Genomic DNA, 23,005 nt, shown 5'->3' with positions numbered 1-23,005 from the left:
TGCGGGAAGGTGGCTGTAATACTCTAGCCCGTGCAGCCCTTCTCTAGAGCTGGACTTGTTGTTGCCCCTGATGGTACATGGAGTTGTCTGTTGCTGAGTCCCTGCTGCCGGGAGCCCCGTCTGCTCTGTCTTGGAGCTTAGTGGTTTGTAGATCCGTCCTTGACTATGCAGCCAGAGCTCACACCTGTAACGTGAGGCAGAGCGCTGGGCTGGGAGAGTGTCGGGGAACAGCACAGTGATGTGCTTTCAGAAGAGCGGGTACAGTGTCCTAGCTGCCGCATGGGGCTTGTTCAGATAGCCCGCTGCCGGGACACGTGGTGGAGCTCTTGTCAAGGTGTTTGACAGTCTGCTTAATAATGATGTTGTCCTGTCTTCACTCCTTATCTTAGTTTGGACTTTTTATATATTTAAAGTAATGGAAGCCCATGAACAGTCATTATTATTTTGCTTCTTTTCAGGTTAAATATTTTTTAGCGATTTTTAGTCTACTAAAAGTTCATTTATTTTACATATATGTCACCCAGAAAGCTTTCTCTGATAACTGTGGTGATGGTTCTGTTACTCATTTAGCTAACACATACACATTGTGTACATGCTGCCATATGCCAGGCAGAGTAGGTAGCACACGGTGAACTCTTTATACATTACGTATCGACAACCTTCCCCCGTGTGAATGTTTCAGGTGGCCGGCATGCTACAGCCTTAACAGTGGACGGGAAAGTGTTCTCATGGGGCGAAGGTGATGATGGGAAACTTGGACACTTCAGCAGAATGTAAGACTCTTCCTCAATCTTGCTCATTCTTAAGAAACTGTTAGCTAGTAATAATAGGCTGTTTTCACAGTTGTTTAAAGAAAATTATTGATAGAAGTTATTTATTGATATAAATATTAATATTAAAAACCGTGGATGGATACACTGTAGTTTGATCCACCCACTCTCTTTTTAAGGTTTGACAGTTAGGGTGAGGTATATTTTTTGTTGATCAAAGATAGGCTGTCTCTGAAAAGAAGCTTGGTAAGGAGTGTACTTTACTCGCCCTAGGAACTGTGACAAGCCAAGGCTGATCGAGGCCCTGAAAACCAAGCGCATCAGGGACATAGCCTGCGGCAGTTCTCACAGCGCAGCCCTGACATCCAGCGGGGAGCTGTACACCTGGGGCCTGGGCGAGTATGGCCGCTTGGGACACGGTGATAACACCACACAGCTGAAGCCCAAAATGGTGATTATGCACATTTTCATTGCTTATAAAAGCTTTTTCACTTTGTTTTTTCAAGTGAAGATAAGCCTCAAGTCTGGGTTTTTAAAGAAACGAACAATATGCTGACTTTCAGTCTGTGGAAAAATTCCCATTGCTTTCCCAGTTCCCGTGCTTCATTCTGTTTTTACGTTTGTAATCGAGTAGGTGAAAGTCCTTCTTGGTCACAGAGTAATCCAGGTTGCGTGTGGAAGCCGAGATGCACAGACACTGGCTCTCACTGATGAAGGTAGGAGCTGGTTGTGATGCTGAGTGTCCTCTGGGTAGGGGTGTGAATACTAAGAATTTATCTGAGGTGTTTGCTTTTTAAACCTAGGTTTGGTGTTTTCCTGGGGTGATGGTGATTTTGGAAAGTTGGGCCGAGGGGGAAGTGAAGGCTGTAACATCCCCCAGAACATCGAGAGACTAAATGGCCAAGGCGTGTGCCAGATTGAGTGCGGAGCTCAGTTTTCCTTGGCTCTCACCAAGTCAGGAGTGGTGTGGACGTGGTATGTAAGCCCTGTGCCCAACCTTGGCTGCTTGTAAAACTGTTACTTTCTTACTTATTTGGCATCTTTTTGTAAAAAAAAATAAAATAAAATAAAAAAATCTATTGAGATTACTGATAAAATTATGAAAAATTATGATAAAATTATGAAAAAGAAAGATCTTACAGTTCATTTTGTAAAGAAATCTATAGACAATTTCACCCAGTTTGTGTGAGGTTTATATAGCTTAAAAAAAAAGATTGTGAGTTACATTATACTGGGAGCTACATGAAATAAGGACAACGAAGCAGACTTCTAACTTCCTTATGTCATGTCAGGCAATTAGCAATTTGAAAAGACATCTCAGCGCCTGTGACGGGGGTTGGCAGTGTAACTGAGTTCTTACGTTACACGTGACAGCACGAGAGGTCTCCCCGCCAAGTTAGTCTGCGCTAATTTGGATTGTGGTGTATATTCTGTGTGATGTTACCACTCCACTCTAGAAGGTGTGTGGTCGTGAAAGTTTTCCTGTAGCATTGCCAGACCGTAACCATGTAGTGATCCCGGAACTGCTGCTTTGTCCCCAGGGGGAAAGGGGACTACTTCAGACTGGGCCACGGCTCGGATGTGCACGTGCGGAAGCCACAAGTGGTGGAGGGACTGAGAGGGAAGAAGATCGTGCATGTGGCGGTCGGAGCCCTGCACTGCCTGGCAGTCACAGACTCGGGACAGGTGAGGCTCAGTGGCCTGTGGTAAGGGCCCTCTAGGAGTGCTTGTCTTGTCCAGACTGGAGTACTTGCTAAAACCCAGCCTTCGGAAGTCTGGGGCCGGAGAATAGCTAGTTGCAGGCCAGCCTAGGTTACGTAGTGAGTTCTTGTGGGCCAGCCTGGGTCACATTTTCAGCATGCCACGCCAAGAAAATAAAAATAACAATTATCCCTTAGACTCCTGAAATGCTTGGGTGAGTTTAATATTAGGTTAGTGCAAAAGTAATTTTGTGTTGAAATTTGCCTAATATATTCCTAAATAAGTTTATTATGTTTATTATACATGATTCTTACTTTTTTTACAACTGTTTTATCTGTGGGTGTTTATGTCTGTCTGTCTGTCTATCTGTGCACACATGTATAAGTCAGAGGACAACTTTCTAGAGTTGGTTCTCTCACCATGTGAGTGTCAGAGACTGAGCTCAGGTTGTCAGACTTAATGCTGAGCCATCTCATACATCATTTTACCTCTCCCTCTCCACACACCTATACATATATGTATATATGTGTGTGTGTGTATGTATAGATATTTGATGACTTACACTTGTCATTTATACTATTGAAATTATACTAGACAAAACCAAGTTTTAGTGATTTTCTTACTCGTGTTCAGAGTGACTCAAAGCAATGGTGGCAGTTCACAAAACCAGCATTGTGTCTGGCCCAGGAACTATTAACAGATAGACAATGCAGTGGTGGCTCAAGATGTTTGACAAACGAGACGAGAGCCTCAATAGGGGAAGCACAGTGGTTGAGCCTCAGAAGTTGACAGGAACCACATCGTGGAGGCTGATCATAGAGCTTCACTGGTGTTGCCAGCTAACTCAGCTTGGACGTTCAACAGTCGTTCAGTATTTGGAGCAAACTGGAAAGTGAAGAACTTCCCAGGAGTGCGTGCTTCGTGAGCTGTACAGAAAGAAAGAACTATTGTTTCTTACTGTCATCTTCATCTATGAGTAATGGAATTATTTCTTGATTAGATTGTGATGTGCGATAAAAGGTGGATTGTGTAGGACAGCCATCAGTGACTTGCTTGGTAGTTAGAGAAGAAACTCCAGAGTACTTTCCTAAACAAATCATGCACAAAACAAACATAAAACAAAACAGAGAAAGACCATGGTAGTTGTTGGTGTGTTGCAAGTGTGATCCATTATTGCTTTCTGAATCTTGCCCAAACCATTGCACCTGAGAAGTATGTTCAGCAAACCAGTAGGATGAATTGTCTGTTCAGCCAGTGATTCAAAGGTTTAACTAGCTGGTTTGTGATCTTTTGCCTCATCCACCAGACCTCTCACTGCCCATCTGCCACAGCTTCAAACGTCTTGCAGGGAAAACACTTCTACAACCAACAGGTGCAGAAAAAACTACAACAAACAGGGTGCAGCTAATGCTTTCTAAGAACCTGTTGAATCTTGCAGCCTAGATTTTTATAATACATGAACAAATAAACTTATTTTTCATTGGCAAAAATGTCTTTTGGCTGTAATGGTTTCCATTCTGATTAATAAATACTTGTTTTGAACCTATTTAAGTAATTTAAAATTCATGCTCCAAAACTGTAATCTGTTTTGTACCAACTTAATATTGGAGAGCTGTTAAGGTGGAGCAGAGTTCATCTTGTTTATTGGTGTATTGCTTAACTGTCAGCAGAGGTTGAGGGGAGGGGGTCTTGGCAAACCATCCTTTACATTTTGAAGTCCATGCTAGAATATAAAAATTATTGAAAATACTCCCACCCCTAAGCTATTAGCAGCTTTTACTTTAGGGGGGAAAAACTTGATGCTTGATAGAAGCTATACTTACATAAGAGAAGCTGTACTTATATGATAGAGGCTATAGCTACATAATAGAGACTGCACTTATATGATAGAGGCTATAGCTACATAAGAGAGACTACTTATATGATTGAGGCTGTAGATACATAAAAGATGCTGTACTTATATGATAGGCTACATCTACATAATAGAGACTGTACTTACATGATAGAGGCTATACCTACATAATAGAGACTGTACTTACATGATATAGGCTATACCTATGTAAGAGAGGCTGTATTTACATGATAGAGGCTACATCTACTTTACTTTGGAAATATAGGATTTGGTAAATATTACTGATTTTGTTGTTTTAAGAAGAGTATGCCATGACTAGCTCATGGAGCCATATTTTAAATTTGGTTTATGAAAACAAAATTAACATTGTTTAGTTCGAAGTGAATTATGCTTTATAACTGTAAAACCTAACACCAAATTACTTGAAAAATGAGCATGAACCGGGTGGTGGTGGCACATGCCTTTAATTGCAGCACTTGGGAGGCAGTGGCAGGCGGATCTCTGGGAGTTTGAGGCCAGCTTGGTCTACAAGAGCTAGTTCCTGGACGGGCACCAAAGCTACAGAGAAACCCTGTCTCGAAAAACCAAAAAAAAGAAAAATGAGCATGGTATTTTTCTTTCAAGGACCATGACGTGTTTTGTGCATTTTCAAGTGTTTTTAGAAATAATGTAAAGTTGAAAAATGTAATTTTTTTCCCCTTTAACAGGTGTATGCTTGGGGGGACAATGACCATGGCCAACAGGGCAATGGCACGACCACAGTTAACAGAAAGCCCACCCTGGTGCAGGGCCTGGAGGGCCAGAAGATCACTCGAGTGGCTTGTGGGTCCTCACATAGTGTAGCCTGGACGACAGTGGACGTAGCCACACCCTCTGTCCACGAACCTGTCCTCTTCCAGACGGCAAGAGACCCGCTGGGTGCTTCCTACTTAGGTAACGTCCTCCTGTAGACTGCATGGCCGTCTAGGTGCGTGTGGTCCTGCTGACAGAGGCTGTGCTCTGCTGGCCTGCAGGCTGGCCCTTGCATCTCTTGAATGCGCAGCTACTGTCTGGTCTTACTTGTGCAGATGATCTTCCTGTGTCTTGCTTTGTCTACTTAGATGGCTGTTTGTGTCAATAGTGGACGCCTTTTTGTTCCTGAATACTGCTTCGTGCTTTATTCAGTCATTGAAGGACATTTAAGTTCTTTGTGATTTTTGGTTGTTACAAATTAATTTTTTATCATATCAAGGTGTGTGTGTTTTTTTTTTTTTTTTTTTTTTTTGTGAGTGGAAGCAAGTTTTGATTCTTCAGTATAATGCCCAAGAATGTCTTTCCAAGCGCATGCTATGAGAAACTGTCAGATTGTTTTTATAATAACTGGACTCTTTTGTATTCTTGTTAGCAATAGATGAATAATCCGATTTTCCCCTATCCTCATTTCCTACTGTGTTCTCTGTTCATCTTCACCCTCAGTTCGTCCCCTTAACTCCTCCCAGATTTGCCCTTTCCCTGTCTCCTCCCATTCTTACCTTCCTTTTTTTAAAGTTTAATAATCCACGGACTCCAGTGTGTGCTATATATACGTAACTTCTGGGTGTGGGGCTATAAGAGGAACATTGACTCCTTCTCCAGCTGTCGATAGATCCTCCCTTAGGAACAGGGGCTCTTGAACCCTTTTCCACTCCATGGCAGACTATTGACCCAGTATTGATCTTGGACAGGTCTTAGCCACACACAGCTACTAAGCTCATGAGAGCACTGTCATGCCCTGTCCCCAAAGGACTGTTTATTAACTTATTTACATGGCTACTGTGTTTACATCACTTCGCTCCCCCTCTTCAACTGTCCCCACCCGCACTCCACTTATGACTCCTCCTTCTTCAGTTGTTATTACACACACACACACACACACACACACACACACACACCCACCCTACTGCATCCATTTAGTGTTACTCCTTTTTACGTGTGCTTAGGGCTGACCACTTGAGATTGGATAACCTGTCAGGTACTGGTCCTTGGAGAAGACTGAATCATATTCTCCCCTGCCTTGCCTGGCAGCCATTAGTTGATAGCTTACTTCATTGATCTGTGGGCCTTGTGAGATTTCTCCCATTCACGTTGGGGTGCCAGCTGGTGGTGTTGTCACGTTGGTGCTGTGTAGGTGACCATACTTTAGATTCATGCTGATAATATCGTGTAGCACATGCCCTGGTCTCTGACATTCCCGTCTCTATTTCCCAGTGTTCCCTGAGCTCTGGTTTTGCCCTTGTGATGGGCGTGTGGTGGCCTCTTACTGTGGGCTGACTCACGTTAAATACCTTTGGGTGTGCTTACTTACTGTGGTGGCTTGATTGGGAAGTGTCCCTCACAGGCATGGCATTTTCCCCAGTGGGTTGCACTGTTCAGGGAGGTCATGAGGAGCCGCAGCCTTCCTGGAGGAGGAAAGCCATGAGAGTGAATTTTGAGAGCTGGTAGCCTCTCCCCACTTCAGTTCTTTCTCTTCCTTTTGTTGACTGTTGTTTTTAAACCTGTGGAGGGCAGAGGCCAACTTGTGGGAATCGTCAGGCTTAACAGCAAGTGTCTTCACCTGCTGAGCCATCTCCCCAGCGCTGGGGAGTCTTCTTATTGAGCAGCCTGCTACTGAGGGCTCAGTTTCTAAAAACACTCAGAAAAAGAAAGCAAACAATTGTCTCAGTAACTTGTATTTGACACTGGAACTTATATTTGGTAGCGTATGATGTCTGGGAAAAGCATTATCTCCCAGTTCAAGGCAACTCCACTTAAATCCCTTTCATAGATGTTTATGTATATGTCTGTATTTTAGGAAGCTGCTACAGAGTAGGTTTCCTTGTGAGTTTGTCAAAGATCTCTAGTGCTACTTAGCTCTGCCTGTGTTTCTACCTCTACCCTACCCCATCTCATTTAACCCTGCTTGTTCACCCTTCTTACCACTTACATTCTGTCCTTCCCTTGACATCTGCCCTCCACATTGCCCCTCTGGACATTCCTTTCTTCTGTGGGTACTCAAACTTAAACACATTTACCTACAGATTGAAGGCTAAGGTCCACATGAAAGAGAACATGGTTTCCTGCAGTGCCCGTCTGCTGCACAAAATGCATATTTAATGCTTCTCATCCTGAGGGGGCTGTCTCTCACCCCAGGACTGTGGAATGTCAAGCTTCCTAACTAGGTCTTCTCTGTTTTCAGACTCCCAAAGTAGTTCTGTGCTAAGCAGAAGATTTCCTCTCAAAATGGCACCTAGCTAGCAACCTCCCAAGTTATATGGAGTGACAACATGGGATTCCTGTCCACTGCTGACGCCTGCCAGAAGAATCTGTCCAGTTCTTATGTGGGCGTGGGCCTGTCCTCTGATCAGGATGTCAGCTCACTATGTCCAGGGCTGCCTGGCTTACCTCCCCCTCGGCCAGGAGCTCTGTGGCTGGAGTCTTTGGCCTTGTTTGCTTCCTTTGGCATCACCTATTGTTTTTTCTGCACTTTTGGTGTCCTGTCACACTGCTTTTGTGACATTCCAAAGCTTGGCCATGTTCTCCCTCCTTCTCCCTCCCTTGCTCCCTCTCTGTTCCTGTCCTAACTTCTCCTTGACCTAGTCATACCGATAGTTTCTCGTCACCGCCTTCCCCAGATGTTGGCTGTTCTCATATTGTCATGTTTCTGCCTGCTTTTTGGACTAGATAAGTGTTTTCTTTACTAGTTATAATATCTCTGTCAACTTCCGGTTGATTTCATTGGCTGATTTATACTTCTTCTTGTGATTTATGTATTGTGTTATATTGCATTCTGCCTGCCCTGTAATTTTTGGCTATGTACCATACACCAGTGCATTTTACCTTGGGTATGTGTGTACAAGTGTTCTGGGTATAATGTAGTTACATTATTTTACAAGAATAGTTCTTTTCATTCTCTTTCATAAGAAATTTTCAGGAACTTTTACTACAGCTTTTATGTACTATAGTAAAACACAGCATTTTATGACTGTGTTGGTCAGTTTTATCAGTTTGACACAAGCTAGTGTTATTTGTGAAGAGGACTCTTGAGAAAATTACATCTTTCAGATCACATGTAGACAAGACTGTAGAATATTCCCTTGATTAATGATTGACGTAAGAGGGTGCAGCTCACTGTGGGTGGTGTCAGCCCTGGGCAGGTGATCCTAGAGTGTATAAGAAAGAGTCTGAAAAAGCCATGAAGAACAAGCCATCGAGCAGTGTTCCATCATGGGCTCTGCATCAGTTCCTGCTTTCTCGTTCCTGCCTTGAATTCCTACCCTGACTTTCTTCAGCGATGGTCTGTGATGTGGAGGTGTAAGCAAAATGAACCCTTTCCTCCCCAACTTGTTTTTCGTTGTAGTGTTTTATTACAGAGCACTCGAGAGGGAGAGGCAGGCAAATCTCTGTGAGTTAGAGGTCAGCTTCTTGTGTGTTGGTTTGTAAATCCTGCCTTAATGTGAAGTTTGTGTAGTGAGTTTTAGGACAGCCAGAGCTACATGCTGAGACCCTGTCTAAAAACAAACAAACAAAAAACCAAACCAACAAAATAAAAAAAAATTCATGCTTGTCTATAATGTTTAGATTAAATCCAGGACCCCATTCTGTCCCCTCCAGTTTCTCTTCTGTCCCCTCATCATTCCCCCCCACCCCCCCGCCAATACTTACTGAGTCAATTTAGTGTTGCCTGTATGTGCTTGGTCTGTGGAGCATGGGTCCCCTCTCAGGGCAATCTTCCCTGAAGAAAACTGACTTCTTTTCTTGTGAATCATAGGGTCTGCCAGTCTGGCTGATGTCTGCAGGTGCTGCTGCACGAAAAGCAAAATGCGGGCTGTGGTTTGTTTTCAAGATAGCCTAAGTGGTCAAACCACATAGAGAACGAGCAATCTGTGATCTTAAAAACAGCTTTGGATTTTGTTTCCCCTTTTTAGGTGTGCCTTCAGATGCTGATTCTTCTTCTGCCAGCAATAAGATAAATGGTGCAAATAACTGTAAGCCCAATCGCCCTTCTCTTGCCAAGATCCTCCTGTCGCTGGAAGGAAACCTGGCCAAGCAGCAGGCCTTATCACACATTCTTACCGCACTGCAGATTATGTATGCCAGGTAGGCTGTGTGTTGGTTTGTAAGTCCTGCCTTGCTGTGAACTTTATAGTTTGTAGTATTGCAATTGAGCAGATGTTTATGAAAATGTTGTGTTATTAGTCGTCAGCGCTACTAGTTGTACAGTTATGAGTCACACATCCATGCTGATGATTGATGGGTTCTTGGTGCCTTATAGACAAAACCTAGCTGATTATTGAAACATGAATCATGAATCAGAACATCAGGCTTAAAGATGTTTTCATTTTTGTTGATAATTCTATATCAGTATTAGGTAAGAGGAAGAATGAATTAATGCTAATTTAAGGTCTTGTTTAAAAGGATTATTCTTGCTGGGAGGTGTGGTATACGCCTTTAATCTCAGCATTCGGGAGGCCAGCCTGGTCTACAGAGTGATTTCTAGGGCTACAGAGAAACCCTGTCTCCAAAAAAAAAAAAAAAAAAGATTGTTCTTTTCATCCACGTGATAAGGTGGTTCTCACTTTCTTAACATACTCCTTTGCTGCTCTTGTTAGAGACTGTTCGCAGTCAGCTTCCCAGCATTTAAGAAAACACCAGAGACACTCAGCTTAGAAAGAGGGAGATTTTATTTGGTCCATAGTGGCTAGCCCCAGGTTTGGGCCCCTGGTAAGTATGTCATAGTGGGAGTCAGAGGCAGAGCAAAACTTGCCCACCTCATGGTCAAAAGTTGAGAAAGAAGGAAGCCATGTTCCAGTCCCCTCAGTGACATGCTCTCCTGACCCCAGGACTCCCCTAGACCCTGTCCCACCAGCTCCCAGCAGTGCTCAACCACAGGGTATGTGTCCTGGCTGGGGTCTAAGAGTCGTGCTTACAGACCTACGAGCAAAGCCCAAAGCAGTCATCTGGGGACAGTTAATCTGCTCTTACTGTATCAGGTTTTCATAACATCAACCATCTATTCCTAAGCTTCAATAGCAGCTCAGCAGGTTTTCCTAGACTGAGCTGGAGGCTTACTCTGCTCTGGTTTTACCAGTGGTTCTCAGCTTCCTAATGCAGCGACCCTTTGATAAAGTTCCTCATTTTGTGGTGACCCCAACCAGAAAATTATTTCCTTGCTACTTTATAACTGTAATTTTTCTGCTGTTATGAATTATAACATAAACAACAGAGATGGAGGATATCTGATATGTAATCCTTGTGAAAGGATTGTTCAGACCCCAAAAGGGATCATGACCCACAGGTTGGGCATCCCTTGTTGTTACTTGTGTCTGCTAAAATACAGCCATGTGTTGTTTAATATAATAATGAGGTTATGTAGTGATACGGGCGGCGGGGCTGCGTCCCCAGCACCCCGGCCGCCTCGCTAGCTTATGCCCGAAATAACAACACACAAACTGTACTCATTTAAACACTGCTTGGCCCATTTCTATCTAGCCTCTTCTAGGCTAATTCTCACACCTGGACTAGCCCATTTCTTATCATCTGTGTAAGCACCCCAAGGTGCGCTTACCGGGAATATTCTAGCCTACGTCCATCCTGGGTCGGAGCTTCATCGCGTGTGCCTTGCTCTGAGAGGAGCTGCGTGAAGTCTGAGCTTACTTCCTCTTCCTACCAGCATTTTGTTCTGTTTACTCCACCCACCTATATTCTAATCAATCAGGACCAAGCAGTTTATTTATTGCTTAACCAATGAAATCAACAGATTGATATATGACACTCCCACATCAAGGTTACATTCTGAAAAATGCATTATATTAATGTTATAAGAACTTTCTCATATACATGTAAATTAAAGTCACTGGGACCTTTCTAGTTGATATAGTCATATAACATCACAGTTGTGGACTGAAATGTTACTATGTGTCTTATACCTATAAATAAGATTGGGATATACATTTTAGCTTACAGCTGTTGGCTAAAAGTGCACAGTAGTTTTTTTAAAACTCATTTATTCATAGTCTATAAAAATGAGGACATAGTGTTAGTGAGCACTTGACCCTTCCTGCTGCTTCTTGTGGTGCCCAGATGACAGGGTGGCTTACCACAGTCCTGGCCTTCTGTCCTGACAGAGATGCGGTGGTTGGAGCCCTGATGCCAGCTGGCATGCTTGCCCCAGTGGAATGCCCCTCCTTCTCCTCCTCAGCACCTGCTTCTGATGCATCGGCAATGGCCAGCCCCATGAACATAGAGGAAGGCATGCTGGCTGCTGATCTTGAGGACAGACTGAGTCCAAATCTATGGCAAGAAAAGAGAGAGGTAAAGGGGCAGCTTTAGGCTGTGTTGAATTTGAAAGGGAAGGAATTCTACTCATTCTGTCACTTAAGCTTTGTATCTGCAATTTGGTTTGAGTTTGACTTGGTAAAATTATTCTATTTAAAGAATTTCTTAGTGTTAAAATGAAAATAAATGTATGCTGTTAAAAAGTCACTAAATAGAATTCTGAAATGTTAGGAATCAGAAAGTTGAAAACTGTTAGCTTGTTTGGGAAAAGACTCCTTAGAGATGCGTGAGCTGGGGCAGAGTGGTTTGTGTGCCTGATGTTTCTAGGGCTACTTTGGTTCACTAGGGTGCTAGCTAGGAGTGTGGTATAAGTGCTGGGTCATCCCAGAAAGTGACAAGTGTTTTCCCTGTTCCTGTCCAATTAGATTGTTTCCTCTGAGGATGCTGTGACCCCCTCTGCTGTGACCCCATCTGCTCCCTCAGCCTCATCTCGGCCATTTATCCCAGTGACAGATGACCCAGGAGCTGCCAGCATTATTGCAGAAACCATGACCAAAACCAAAGAGGTCAGGAGATCTTCTTTGACTTGAAATATAAAATTGCCTTAATTGCACTCAAAAGTTCAAGATTCATATTTAAAGCTAGAACATGCTGTACTTCAAGGTTTATCAGTCACAGCTTTTTCCTCCCAAGATGTTTTAAGGCCACAGATTGTTCCTCTATGAGACACATCTTCCCATTCTCACTCTTTGCTATCTGTCCTTACCCTTGCTTCCCTGTGAAATACTGACAGACTTCACAGAAAATGGCTCCAAAGCAAGTGGCACTATTAGGAGGTGTGGCCTTGCTGGAGGAAGTGTGTCACTGTGGGGGTGGGCTTTGAGGTCTCTTTTGCTCAAGCTTCTCTCAGTGCAGCTGTTAGTTACCTTCCTGTTGCCGGCAAGATATAGCACTCAGCTCCAGCATTATACTGATGATAATGGATGGACCCTCTGAAACTGTGAGCAATCCACCTCGATTAAATGTATGCTTTAAGAATTACTGTGGTCATGGTCTCTTCACAGCAATAAAAACCCAAACTAAGGCATTTAACTAAAAGATACATCTATAAACTGTACTTTTTCCAAGTAACATATACTAGTGCCACTCTCTCTGAAGTTTATGGAGAGCTCTGTGACTGATAAACCTTGAAGTATAGCATGTATCTCATAGAGGGACAGTCTGTGGCCTTAGAACATCTTGGGAGGAAAAAGCTGTTGTCCTACTTAGGGTTCCTGTCGCTGTGAAGAGACACCATGACCACGGCAACTTAGACAGGAAACATTCAATGGGTGGTTTACAGTGTCAGAGAGTCAGTCCATCGTCATCGTGGGGCATGTGGCAGTGTGGGGTGGTTTACAGTGTCAGAAGGTCAGTCTATCGTCATTGTGGGGGATGTGGAGTGTGGGGTGGTTTACAGTGTCAGAGGGTCAGTCCATCGTCATTGTGGGGGATGTGGAGTGTGGGGTGGTTTACAGTGTCAGAGGGTCAGTCCCTCGTCATTGTGGGGGATGTGGAGTGTGGGGTGGTTTACAGTGTCAGAAAGTCAGTCCATCGTCATTGTGGGGGATATGGCAATGTGCAGACTTGGTGCTGAAGTTGAGGGTCTTACACCTTGATTGACAAGCAGCAGGAAGCGTCTGTCTCATTGAGAGTGGTTTGAACATTGAGACCTCAAAGCCTGCCTCCACAGTGACACACTTCCTCCACATCTACTCCAACAAGGCCGGCCATACCTCCTATTTGTGCCATTCTCTTTGAGGGCCCATGTTCTTTCAAACCACAGGCATGGTGGACATTTTCTGCACATACTACAGCATCCGTGCTTGGGCCAGAAAGGAAGGCTTTGTCATTGCTATCTGAGTCTATTCTCTCTCCCCACCCCCACTTACGGTATTTTCTCATTTTCCAGTGTGTGTGAGGCTAAGGGCCTTGAAATGGCTGCACCCATGACAGCAGCACACATTCACTCAGGGCTTCTTCCACATCCTGTAGAAAAATAGTAAACACATTTAAAAATGTTATCTAAAAATGTTTAAAAAATGTCTTTCCTGAGGAAGCCAAGGGAAGTTGATAGTATGAATGATGTGTTATACACACAGGATTAATTTTAAATAAGATTCTGTGGGAGACTTAAGGAGGAGATCTAGAGGAAAGTTATAAAATCTGATAAGTAGTGATAGATTGCACATGCCGTGGCCTCCTTCTAGTTTCTTGCTGTATCACCTACCTGTGCTGCCTAACTGGGCACAGCAGCAAACTTCTTTATAGTGAAGGCATTATTCTTTGATGGATGCTCTTGTAGCTCTGTAAAATAGTTCCTTGCTTTTCAGTGGAGACTTTGGGGTCATCATGTCTTGATCTGGTTTTTGATGTCCCTTCCCCATTGCTGACATGTCCTGACTCAGCTGGTCAGTTTCACCTCTCCATATTCCATCCTCTCTTTAACTGTTCATTTTCAATTGGTTTAGGATGTTGAAAGCCAAAGTAAAACATCAGGTCCAGAGCCCCAGTCTTTGGATGAGTTCACCAGTCTGCTGATTGCTGATGACACCCGGGTGGTCGTGGACCTGCTCAAGCTGTCAGTCTGCAGCAGGGCTGGAGACAGGGGCAGGGACGTGCTCTCTGCTGTGCTGTCGGGCATGGGCACCGCCTACCCACAGGTGAGTCCTGGGGCCAGTGTTCTCTGCAGCACCCAGTATCTTCACATGTGGTGTTACTGAGGGTGAGGAGCAGTCCTTTATGACAACATGTGACACTGTTCTCCCAGTGACATCTTCTATCCAGCCTAGAACTAGTGTGTATATCTGTTTTAAACATTTGTTTATTTACCTGTTCGTTTGTTCGTTCATTCCTTTGTTTGTTTGTTTGTTTAAATTGTGTGAGTATTTGTGCATACCACATTCACACATGGTACCTGCGGAGGCCAGAAGAGGGAATAGGATCCCCTTGGATTGGATTTACAGATGGTTGTAAGTCAGTGTAGGTGGCAGTAACCAAACCTAGGTTGTTTGAAGAGCAGCAAGTACTCCTAACCACTGAGCCATCTCTCTAACTCTTGTTTTTTTAAAAACAAAATTGTTATTGCTCGACGGTGGTAGCGCATACCTTTAATCCTAGCACTCAGGAGCAGAGGCAGGTGGATCTTTGTGAGTTCGAGGCTAGCCCGGTCTAAGGAGCTAGTTCCAGGACAGACAGGGCTACACAGAAAAACAACAAGAACAACAAAATCTGCATTATTTTATTTATTTATTTTTTTAAAAAATATTTATTTATTTATTATGTATACAGTATTCTGTCTGTGTGTATGCCTGAAGGCCAGAAGAGGGCACCAGACCCCATTATAGATGGTTGTGAGCCACCATGTGGTTGCTGGGAATTGAACTCAGAACCTTTGGAAGAGCAGGCAATGCTCTTAACCTCTGAGCCATCTCTCCAGCCCCCCGCATTATTTTATTTTTATTTCATTTTTTAGCTTGTGTTAGTTGTGTGTGTGTGGACACGTTTAGGGATTGGTTTCTTTCTCCTTCCACCATTATATGTTCCAGGGATTGAACTCAGGTCATCAGGCATGGTGGCAAGAACCTGAGTGGTTTTGGTAGCCCTGTGTACCTTATTCTTACTAAGTCTTTCTGTATGCTTTACAGTTTGCCACTAGTTTTTCTTTAGATCTTAGACTGATATTGTTTGCCCTGCAGGAATTCTCACTTTTTAAAATTGCTTTTATTGAGTTACGCATTTCTTCCTCTCCCCTCTGTCCTTCCCTCCCCCCTTCCCCTTTTTACCCTCCCCTATGACCCCAGTGCTCCCAATTTGGTCAGGAGACCTTGTCTTTTTCACCTTCCTATGCAGACCCATGTATATCTCTCTTAGGGTTCTCTTTGTTGTCTAGTTTTCCTTGGGTTGTAGCCTGTAAGCTGGTTTTTCTTTGCTTTATGTCAAAAAGCCACTTATGAGTGAATAAATATTCTATTTGTCTTTCTGGCTCTGGGTTATCTCACTCAATATGTATTTTTCCAGATCCGTCCATATGTCTGCAAAATTTGAAGATGTCATTATTTTTCTTAACCACTGTGTAGTGCTGCATGTACTACATTTTCATTTTCATTATCCATTCTTAGGTTGAGGAGCATCTAGGTTGTTTCCAGGTTCTGGCTATGACGAACAATGCTGCTATGAACATAGTTGAACACATGTCCTTATGATATGATTGAGCATCATTTTTGTATATACCCAAAAGTGGTATTGCTGGGTCTTGAGGTAGAGTGTTTCCTAATTATCCGAGAAATCACCATACTGATTTCCAAAGGGGTTGTACAAGTTTGTATTTTCACCAGCAATGCACATCCTCTCCAGCATAAGTTGTCATCAGTTTTTTTTTTTTTTTTTTTTTTTTTGATCTGCCATTTTTTTTTGTATATTTTGGAGATGAGCCCTCTGTCCAATGTGGAGTTGGTAATGATCTTTTCCCATTCTGTAGGCTGCCGCTTTGTCTTGTTGACTGTGTCCTTTGCTTTACAGAAGCTTCTCAGTTTCAGGAGGTCCCATTTATTGTTTCTTTCAGTGTCTGTGCTACTGGGGTTATATTTAGGACGTGGTCTCCTGTGCCAATATGTTCAAGTGTCCTTCCCACTTTCTCTTCTATGTGGCTGGCTTTATGATGATTTTCTGGATTTTCTCTGAGTCTGTTTCATTTCTGATTTTGTTAATTTGGTTATTCTCTCAACCCTTTGGTTAGTTTGGATGAAGGTTTGTCTATTTTGTTGATTTTCTTGAAAGACCAACTTTCTCTCATTGATTCTATGTATTGTTTTCTTTGTTACTATATAGTTTATTTCAGCTCTCAATTTGATTATTTCCTGCCATCTAGTCCTCCTGGATGAGTTTGCTTCTTTTTGTTCTAACGTTTTCAAATGTTCTGTTAATTCACTAGTGTGGAATTTTTCCAGCTTCTGTATGTAGGCGTTTAGTGGTGTGAACTTTCCTCTTAACACTGCTTTCATTATTTCCCTTAAGTTTGGGTATATTGTGTGGTCATTTTCATTAAATATTAGAAAGTCTTTAATTTCTTTATTTCTTTCTTGACCCATTGGTGATTCAGCTGAACACTGTTCAATTTCCATGTGTTTGTGGGATTTCTGAAATTAGTGTTGCTGTTGAATTCTAATTTTAAACCATGTTGATCCAATAAGATGCATGGGGTTATTAAATCTTTTTTGTATCTGTTGAGGTTTGCTTTGTTACTGAGTATGTGATTAAATTTTGTGAACTTTCCATGGTATATTCTTTAAGTTTGTATGGAATGTTCAATAAATATCTGTTATGTCCATCTGTTAGTTCCCTTATTTCTCTGTTAAGTTTCTGTCTGGCAGACCTGTCCAGTGGTGAAAGTAGGATGTTGAAGTCTCCTACTATTAGTGTGTGGGACTTTATGTGTGATTTAAGCTTTAGTAATGTCTCTTTTACATATGGGGATGCCCTTGTATTTGGGGCATAGATGTTCAGTATTGAGATTTCCTCTTGATGGATTTTTTCTTTGACAAATATGAAATATCTCTTTGTCTCTTTTAATTGATTTTAGTTTGAAGTCTTGTTGAAGGATGTCGCTAGTTAGTTTCCCGCTGCTCAGTCTTGAAATAATCACATAGAAACTGTATTAATTAAATCACTGCTTGGCCCATTAGCTCTAGCTTCTTATTGACTAACTCTTACGTCTTAATTTAACCCTTTTCTATTAATCTCTGTATTGCCACGAGGCTGTGGCTTACTGGGTAAAGTTCCGGTGTCTGTCTCCAGTGGCTCCATGGCTTCTCTCTGACTCCACCTTTTTTCTCCCAGCATTCCATTTAGTTTTTCCCACCTAGTTTTGTTCCCCTAAAGCTCTGCTATAGGCCCAAAGCAGTTCCTTTATTAACCAATGATATCCACAGCATACAGAAGGAAATTCCACATCAAAGTCTGTTTTGTTAGATATTAGGATAGCTACACCAGCTTGTTGGAAATTTTTTTCCCCAACCCTTTACTCTGAGGTGATGTCTACCTTTGAGGTTCAGGTGTATTTCTTGTATGCAGCCAAAGGATAGATTCTGTTTTCCTATCCAGTCTGTTCCTGTGTCTTTTTATAGGTGAGTTGAGTCCATTTATATTAAGGGATATTAATGACCAGTGACTGCTCATTCCTGTCATTTTAGTTTTTGTTGTTGGTGATGTTATTGTGTATATTTTTTCCTTCTTTGGGGTGTACTACTGTGAGATCATCTATTGCCTGTGTTTTTGTGTGTGTAGCTGACTTCCTTGTGTTGGAGTTTTCCCTCTAGTATTTTCTGTAGTGCTGGATTTGTGGCTACGTATTGGTTAAATCTGGTTCTGTTATGGAATATCTTGTTTTCTCCATTGATAGTGATTGAAAGCTTTGCTGAGTATAGTAGTCTGGGCTGGCATCCATGGTCTCTTAATGTCTGCATAAGACTTGACCAGGATCTTCTGGCTTTCATTGTTTCCTTTGAGAAGTCAGGTGTAATTCTAGTAGGTCTGCCTTTATATGTCACTTGGCCTTTTTTCTTTGCAGCTCTTAATATTCTCTCTTTATTCTGTATGTTTAATATTTTGATTATTATGTAGCATGGGGACTTGTTTTTTTGTTCCAATCTATTTGGTGTTCTGTAAGCTTCTTGTACCTTCACAGGGATATTCTTCTTTAGATTGGGAAAGTTTTCTTCTATGATTTTGTTGAATATATTTTCTGTGCCTTTTAGTTGGAGTTCTTCTATCTCTATTATTCTTAGGTTTGGTCTTTTCATGTTGTGTCATATCTCTTGGATATTTTATGTTAAGCTTTTGTTTAATGTTTTCTTTCACCAACAAATCTATTTTCTCTATTGTATGCTCAACAACTGGGATTCTTTCTTTCATCTCTTGTATTCTGCTGTTTATGCTTGCATTTCTGGTTCCTTATCATTTATCCACAATTTTTATTTCCAGAATTTGCTTGGTTTGTGATTTTTTTTTTGTTGTTGCCTCTATTTTGGTTTTCAAGTCTTGAATCGTTTTTTCATGTTTGATGGCTTTTTCCTTCTTTTTTTTTTCTGATGTGTGTGTGTGTGTGTGTGTGTGTGTGTGTGTGTGTGTGCGTGTGTGTGTGTGTTGAAACCTGAAGTCAATGTCAGGTGTCTTCATCCATTACTCTTTTTTTTTTTTTTTTTTGAGACAAGGTTTTTCTTTGTAGCTTTGATGCCTGTCCTGGAGACCAGACTGGCCTTGAACTCACAGAGATCTACCTGCATCATCCTCCTTAGTGCTGGGATTAAAGGCACGCACCACCACCACCCTCATTCATTACTCTTATACTTTTTTTTTTTATACTTTGTTTTTTGAGATGCTGTCTGTCACTGGACCCAGAGCACAATGATTGGCTAGAAAGGCAGGACAGCCTGTTTTTACTTCCTAGGCACAATAAATGCAGGTGTGCATTGCCATAACCTGGCTTTGTACATGGAATCGAGGGGTCTGATCTCAGGTCTGCATGCTTACATACCATTGAACCATTTTCCCAGCCCCTTAACTCTGTATGAACTCCAAGTCTTCCACCCTACCACCCTGTCCCTGTAGAGAGCAGAGAGCAGGATGAGCGTGCGTAGGGCCTGCATGACCCAGGGGCAGCATCAACTCATCTCTTGGTTCTTTCCTAGGTGGCAGACATGTTGTTGGAGCTCTGTGTGACTGAGTTAGAAGATGTGGCTACAGATTCACAGAGTGGCCGTCTTTCCTCCCAGCCTGTGGTGGTAGAGAGCAGCCATCCCTACACAGACGACACTTCCACCAGTGGCACGGTGAAGATACCAGGTGTGTGAGCCAGCCCTGGAGGGCTGCGAGGGCCCTGTCTGTGCTCCACAGGGGCAACCATGGCCCTCTTGTGAAAATAAGAAATAGGATCATTTCAGATCTTTTTCTGAAGTCTTTGTCAAATAAAATGTAGCGCAGAAGCTGCACTATATTAGTTTTCTTTTTGTTGCTGTGATGAACACTGTTACCAAAAGTAGCTTGAGATATAAAAAAGAGAGAGCTTATCTGACTTTTACCTCCAGGTTCCAGTCTGTATTGAGTTGGAGCAGAATCCATGGAGTGATGGCGCTCACTGTGTTGCTCACTAGCTCATACTCAGCTAGCTTTCTCACGCAGCCAGACCTGGCTGCTGTGTTGTCGTTGTTTCTAGGCATTTTCAGTGGACACAGCGCACAGCAGCTGACTCTGGTGCACACACTGACACTTGGCTACAGTGGAGAAGTGCAAGGCTTCTACCCACAGCTCTTTTGTGCTCTCTGCAGTAGGCTGGGCCTCTCGCGTCAACCATCAGTCAGGCCAATCTGACCTGGCAGGTTGTCTGCTGACTCCAGGCTGTGCCAGGTTGATAGCTGCAGCTGACTAGAACATGCACCAAATAAATTTCATCTTGTCAGCTGTTAGATGAATGCCCTTTCCCTAAGACCTACGTTTGAAGTTTGCTGACCAGCTCTTTAGAAGCAATGCTCACATCCTGTGACATGAGTCTTCCTGGTGTTTAGCACTTCTGATGTACAATTCCAACAGGCTCTGTTCCTCGATAGTACATTTTCAGTTTCTCCTCCCCTTCCACTCCTCCCTTTCACCTGCTAGTGACTTCTCTGGTGAGGCTTCAGGTGGCTGAACTTACCTTCCTTAGACCAACTCTGTTTTTGTACACTCCCACAATTCAGCATGTTTCTCAGCCTGGCCCTTCTGATTCAGGATGCCATTGGCTCATCGCTCAGCAAGCTTTTTTGTTGGTTTCTACCAGCCTCATTAATGCACCTGTATCTGCACATCTTAGAGCCTCAGTCATGCACCTGTATATACACATCTCAGAGTGTCAGTCATGCACCTGTATCTGCACACCTCAGAGTATCAGTCATGCACCTGTATCTGCACATCTTAGAGTGTCAGCTGCTGTTGCTGCTCAGCACCAAGGTTATTGCTCCATTGGAGGTTGTGAAGTAGTACTGTTGGCTGAACTGCTTCCTTCTTACTTATCAACTTGAATACTTTAGAAAGGTGTTTTCCCTCGCTTTTTAGTTTGCTACCTAGGGAAACTGTCTACGAGAAAGGCAGGACACAGACTTGATTTTTTTCCCCTTGTGTTTACTGTGTTTTAAGGGAGTGAATTCTTCCCCTGTCGTTTCTCCAGGTGCCTCATGTAGTGTTTGTATGTTTACGTCATTAAGAACACATCTCTAGACAGTGCGGCCTCCAAAGTCGTTTTGCTGGTCTGTTGCTAGCTCCCTTGCAGTCTGTAGTAGCAGATAGTTCTAGGGTTGTCTTGTATGTTCTGTCTTCCATTTGGGATTGGCTGTGGTTTCAAGCTCACAGTTCGGTGCTAAGAGAGTTATTGCTACTGTGCTGTCATTGTTTGTAGACATTTTTGGTGACAGGAATGAACTGGATGGGTACATGGACACAATGACTGACTTCCCTGTGGACTCTTTTAGCCTTGTTCCATCACATCTGCATCTCTTTTTTATGTTGGATCCTGACCAGAACAGATTTGGGGTATTCTGTCACTATGAAGGTCAATCACTAGAAACACCATTTGATAGGATCTCTTCTTCCGATCTCAGAAGCCTTGGTCTGAGCTCTTATCTGCGGCAGTAACTCTTAGAGATATTGCATTGCCTGTTTTAGTTGTTCTGTAGCCTCAACTTTACTGCATCAAATGTTTCTCCCTTAGCCTTTTGTCTGAGCATGCAGTAAATACCTCTGTAGGTCCCTGGCTTAGCCTGCTCCACTGCTGTCTTGACACTTGAACTGGGAAGGTTGCTTTTCTGATGTTAATCCTTGGATGACTTATTCATCTGTGAAAGTGTGAGCTTACTGTTTCCTCATTTAAATTGTTGTGCTTTTCTGCAGTAAAGTACTGGGAGATATATACATATATACACACACACACACACACACACACACTTTAGTCATTCCAGGTGATATTCTCAGATAGAGGTGTGTTCTTTAGTTCCTCATGGTCCTTGAATCAGTTTGTGATGCTCTGCCCTAACTTAGTTCTCTTCCCAGGATGGGTGATGTCTGTGTGTTGGGGTCTTGGGTTTGACACTTCCTCCTTATGTGTCTACCTCCAACCCCTTCTATCGGTTTTAGCAGCACCATGTTGTGCTGAGTCTTCTTTTTCTAGTTTAAGTCTTCATTTGGGAAAATTCTTATTGTAAGTTATTTGTGAGTTTTAGCACTTACTTTTTTTTTTTTTTTTTGGTTTTCCTAATTTTTATCTGATTTTGCTCCTTGCTGTCTTGTGTCTTTCTGTTGTTTTGAGATGATGGTGGCAATTCTTGGTGATTTGTGGAACCTTTCTGGCCTGTATTCATTTTCTGTTTGGGTATGACTGACTCCAAACTTTTGGTTTTTCTAAAAATAAGTTTTAATACTTTTATTTTGTTCATTTTTCATGTGCAGTTCATTGTCATGAACTTAAGAATGAGGTAGGGTTTAGGAACATATTTTTTTATCTAGTTTTATTTTTATTTTAATCTATTGTGCTTTCATGATAAAGTTTAAAAACAGAGCTGTTCATGATAACACAAGCCTTTAATCCCAGCACAGAGGAGGTAGAGGCAGGCCTGTAAATCCTGTGAGTTCCAGGCCAGCTAGGACGACAGAGTGAGACTGTCTCAAAAATCACAAAAAATGACAGGTTATATTGGTGCACGCCATTAATCCCAGCACTCAGGAGGTAGGGGCAGGCAGATCTCTGTGAGTTTAAGGCTGGCCCTGTCTCAAACAAAAACAGAAAACAACAACAACAACAATAACAACAAACAAACCAAAAACCCAGAACAGACCACCATCAACAAAACAACAAAAACACCAGCTGTAGCTGTAGCTCAATAAAGTGCTTTCTGTGTCACCAGGAGAACCTAAGTCCTCAGCCCATGTAAAAGAAGTGGGCACATCGGGCTCCAGCCAACGGAGACAGAGGCAGATGCATCTCTGGGACTCAGTGACTAACCAGTGCAGCCAAATTGATGAGCTCTAGGCCAGGGACAGACTCTATCCAAAGACAAGGTAGATGGTCCTGGATGTAACCACTCATGTACACATACTGCTCACATATACACACATGCATGTATGCATACATACACACATATACACACATACTGCTCACACATACACACACATACTGTTCACACATACACGCATACTGCTCACATACATGCAATAGAAACTGAACAAGAACTATTTCTACCTAGCAGTTATCTTAAGACAGAAATCCTCTTACCTGTTTCTCACTTCATACCCATCTACCAACCAAAAGCATGTTCCAAATAATTTCTTAGTAACTCTGTGTCACCTT

The 23,005-nt window shown here is 42.6% G+C and overlaps 1 protein-coding gene across 1 annotated transcript in view; it reads left to right on the top strand.

Annotated features, from left to right (window-relative positions):
- The window catches only part of Herc2 (HECT and RLD domain containing E3 ubiquitin protein ligase 2), a 145,747-nt gene that overhangs the window by 94,293 nt on the left and 28,449 nt on the right, over positions 1 to 23,005 (top strand). Inside the window, exons 60-70 of the mRNA XM_050140027.1 lie at positions 683 to 773; positions 1,044 to 1,221; positions 1,405 to 1,486; positions 1,574 to 1,745; positions 2,312 to 2,456; positions 5,031 to 5,256; positions 9,246 to 9,417; positions 11,445 to 11,631; positions 12,021 to 12,161; positions 14,106 to 14,297; positions 19,323 to 19,476. Coding sequence (XP_049995984.1) covers positions 683 to 773; positions 1,044 to 1,221; positions 1,405 to 1,486; positions 1,574 to 1,745; positions 2,312 to 2,456; positions 5,031 to 5,256; positions 9,246 to 9,417; positions 11,445 to 11,631; positions 12,021 to 12,161; positions 14,106 to 14,297; positions 19,323 to 19,476 — 1,740 coding nt within the window. The remainder of the gene's footprint in view (positions 1 to 682; positions 774 to 1,043; positions 1,222 to 1,404; positions 1,487 to 1,573; positions 1,746 to 2,311; positions 2,457 to 5,030; positions 5,257 to 9,245; positions 9,418 to 11,444; positions 11,632 to 12,020; positions 12,162 to 14,105; positions 14,298 to 19,322; positions 19,477 to 23,005) is intronic.

This window comes from Alexandromys fortis, unplaced genomic scaffold, assembly GCF_014885135.2.
Source record: "Alexandromys fortis isolate MF-2015 unplaced genomic scaffold, M_Fortis_MF-2015_v1.1 scaffold_39, whole genome shotgun sequence".
Lineage (NCBI taxonomy): Eukaryota > Metazoa > Chordata > Mammalia > Rodentia > Cricetidae > Alexandromys > Alexandromys fortis.
Note: the sequence above shows the minus strand (reverse complement) of the source record. Positions and strands in the feature narration are given on the sequence as shown.